This window comes from Penaeus vannamei, chromosome 19 (genome assembly GCF_042767895.1).
Source record: "Penaeus vannamei isolate JL-2024 chromosome 19, ASM4276789v1, whole genome shotgun sequence".
NCBI lineage: Eukaryota > Metazoa > Arthropoda > Malacostraca > Decapoda > Penaeidae > Penaeus > Penaeus vannamei.
The window spans coordinates 35312296-35316373 of record NC_091567.1 but is presented as its reverse complement, the minus strand read 5'-3'; the positions used below and the strand labels follow the sequence as shown (position 1 = coordinate 35316373).

The following is a 4078-nucleotide window of genomic DNA, read 5'->3' as shown; positions in this document are numbered from 1 at the left end:
CTACTAATACTACTACTGCTTCTCCAGCCGCTGCTACTACTATAACCACCACCACTATTACAACTACTACTGCTGCTGCTGCTATTACTACTTTTACTACTACTGCTACTACTATTTTTACTACGATTACTTTTACTACTACTTCTACTACTACTATTGTGCTGTGTGACGCACTGGTAGCGTTCTCGTCTAACAGTCTTGCTGACCTGCGTTTAAATCCCGCACGCTTATAGATGGGAACCCCGGCCATTCCTAGCACATAGGAGGTAATTTAGAAGCAAAATTAGCTGACAACCTATTACATCAAACAGAATAACTAAAACTGAATAAACTAAATTATTATATTATCATCAAATTATCATCATTCCTTTTGTTATTACTACTACTACTACTACAACTACTTCTACTATTGTTGCTGCTAGTGGTAACATTATTTACCTAATCAGTATTATTATTGTCCTATCATCATAATTATCATCACCATCATCTTCATCATCCTCACTAAAAACAGTAGCATCATTACAACCATTGTGACTATTTCCATTCTTAAGATAACAACAGTTAGTGAAACACCTATTGTATTTTTTTTCAACAATACTATTATTACATTTATCGTTCTCCTGTTCTCATTACCATTGCTATTATTGTTGAAATGAATGTTATCGTTATCATTAGAACTATAATGATTGTTATTTCTACTATTATAATTTTTATCAATATCATCATCCTCATTATCATAATTATCAATATAATCACAATTATTATTGTGATCATTATCCTTGTTGTCATCATTATCAGTATCATTTTCATTATTATCACAATAATGGTAATAATAATGATAATGATAATAATAATCATTATTATCATTATTACTGTTCTTATCATTAATATTGCTAATATCGTTATCATCATCATCATTATTACTATCATTATCATTTTTATCATTATAATTGTTATCATTTTCATTATCATTATTATCATTATCATTAATATCGTTATTCTTCTCATTGTTATCAATATCATCATAATCGTTATCATTATTTTATTATTATTATCATTAATATGATTATCATTATTCTATTATTATCATTAATATTATTGTTATCATTATCATTACTATTATCGCTGTTATTATCATTACCATCATTATCATTGTTATTATTACTATCATTATTATTATCGTTATTATTATTTTGATATTATCTTTCTTATCAATATCACCATTATCATCACCATTATTATCATTATTGATAGCAGCTGTAGCAGTAGTAGTAGTAGATGTAATATCATTTTTGTAATTACTATTATCATTATTATCATTATTTTTGTTCAACTGTTATCATTCCCCCTGCTATTATCACAACTCTCACTACTATTATCTTGTTTATTATCATTATCATCATTATCATTATCATTATTCCTGTTATTATCATTATCATCAGCGGCAGCAGCATACATATTATCCTCATCATTATTTTCTTAATCATTTCCATCACCGAATAACATATCCAACAATCATTTCCTACCGCACACCATCCAAGAAATGGAGAAGAAAATAACACCTCTCCTCTGACCACACAGTGACGTAAATATGAAAAAAAAACTGTTATGAATTCCAGAATTTTCCCTCCAACAGATTTCAGCCGCTAAGTGGAAGGTTCGGCTCCACGCATTATCGTCTTGTTAGTGCTGATCTGCCGGACGGGATCCAACTTATCGTACCCAATTCTCTCGGTGCGGCCAGGCGTACGAGGAAGCTATTCTTCGATTCGGGGCAATTGGTGAGAAAAGCGATGAGAGAGAATGAAAGAGATATGGAGGGAGACGGAGTAGGAGTGGGTAGAGAGTAGGGGGAAGGGAGAGATGAAGAGGCGGGAGAGTGTAGGGGTGGAAGAGAAATATATATATATATATATATATATATATATATATATATATATATATATATATATATATATATATATATATATATATATATATATATATATTTATATATAAATATATATATATATATATATATATATATATATATATATATATATGTAATGTATGTATATATATATATATGTATATATATATATAATTTATATATATATATATATATATATATATATATATATATATATATATATATATATATATATATATATATATATATATATATATATATATATATATATATATATATATATATATATATATATATATGTGTGTGTGTGTGTGTGTGTGTGTGTGTGTGTGTGTGTGTGTGTGTGTGTGTGTGTGTGTGTCTGTGTGTCTGTGTATGTGTATGTGTGTGCGTGTGTGTTGCTTCGTCAGGGCATATGCCCTGACGAAGCAATAGTGAAAAGGCCTTCGGCATATTCGTGTGTTTTCTTGCCCTTCCCTCCGTTGTTCCTGTTGCAATCTGTTCACCATGAATTCCACACGTGTGTGCGTGTGTATGTATGTGCGTGTGTGTGTGTGTGTGTATGTGCGTGTGTGTGTGTGTATGTATGTGCGTGTGTGTGTGTATATATACATATGTACGTACATATATATATATATATATATATATATATATATATATATATATATATATGTGTGTGTGTGTGTGTGTGTGTGTGTGTGTGTGTGTGTGTGTGTGTGTGTGTGTGTGTGTGTGTGTGTGTATGTGTGTGTGTGTGTACGTGTGTGTGTGTATATACATATGTACGTACATATATTTATATTTATATATATATATATATATATATATATATATATATATATATATATATATATATATATATATATATATATATATATATATATGTGTGTGTGTGTGTGTGTGTGTGTGAGTGTGTGTGTGTTTGTGTGTGTGTCTGTGTGAGTGAGTCTGTATGTATGTATATGTATATGTATATATATATAAATGTATATATATATATATATATATATATATATATATATATATATATATATAAGATATGATATAAGATATAAGGATATAAAGTTAAAAAAGAGCATCGCATGAAAGAGAGAATGCCTCAAAGCCGAAACCGAATTACCCTCCCAAAACAGGATTAAATTCCTCCCATTCTTCCCGCCAGAACCACAGAGGATTGGGCTTTGACGTCATAAAGATGGCCGGGGAGGACCGAGACCGCTACGTCATAGTCCACAAAGCGAAGGACTGCGTGCTGTTCCTGAGCCTCCGCGGAGAGCACTCAGGCCCAGGTATGCCGGAGCTGGTCTTTAACCCGCAGTACCCAGGAAGCTCCGCCCACTGGCTCCTTCAGCCTTCGCCACGCCCACTGTGACGTAGTGATGACGCAGTGATAATTAAGAGAAGGGATGAGAATAGATTAGTTTTAATTTCGTATATGAATATTTATGATTAGAAATGCGAAATATATGATGATGTGAATTATTTATGTAGATGATTTGGGTAAAAAAGATAATAATGATTGTCCTGCTGATAGTACTACCGCTACTGCTAGTAGTGATGATTGTAACTACGATGATAATGGTAAAAGTAATAAAGTTGATATCATCGACTACAATAAGAATTATCATAACGATAATAATAATGATAACAATGATGATGAAAAAATAATGATAATCATGATAATCAAGAACATGATATATATTAGTAACGATAATGATAATAATGAAAACAATGTTAACAGCAACAGTCATAATAACAATCATAATCATAAGAATAATGACAATAGTAATATGGATATGAAAATGATGCTAGTAATCATTATAATTTTAATGATAATGATACTAAGAGTAACGATATAAGGATAATAACAAAATAACAACAATGATAAGAAACAGTAATACTATTATTATAATTGTTGTTATCTTTATTGTTAGTGCATTGGTATTGTTGTAATGATACTCATAACAATACCAGTGATAATAGTATATAGTATTAGTAATGATGATAATTATGACCATGATGATAATGCCAACAATAATGATAATAGAAATAGTATTAGTAGTAGTAAAGATGAATATAATATTAAGAACAATGATGATGATAATAAAAACAATAATGATACGGATGATGATGATGATGATGAAGATGATGAGAAGAAGGAGGAAGAGG

At 30.0% G+C, this 4078-nt stretch overlaps 1 protein-coding gene across 1 annotated transcript in view; it reads left to right on the top strand.

Moving 5' to 3' along the window:
- The window catches only part of LOC113807269 (uncharacterized), a gene marked incomplete at its 5' end in the record, with an annotated part of 15426 nt that extends 11905 nt beyond the window's left edge, over window positions 1-3521 (top strand). Inside the window, 2 exon segments of the mRNA XM_070134462.1 lie at window positions 1637-1781; window positions 3072-3521. Coding sequence (XP_069990563.1) covers window positions 1637-1781; window positions 3072-3281 — 355 coding nt within the window.
- Window positions 3522-4078: the final 557 nt, after the last annotated feature.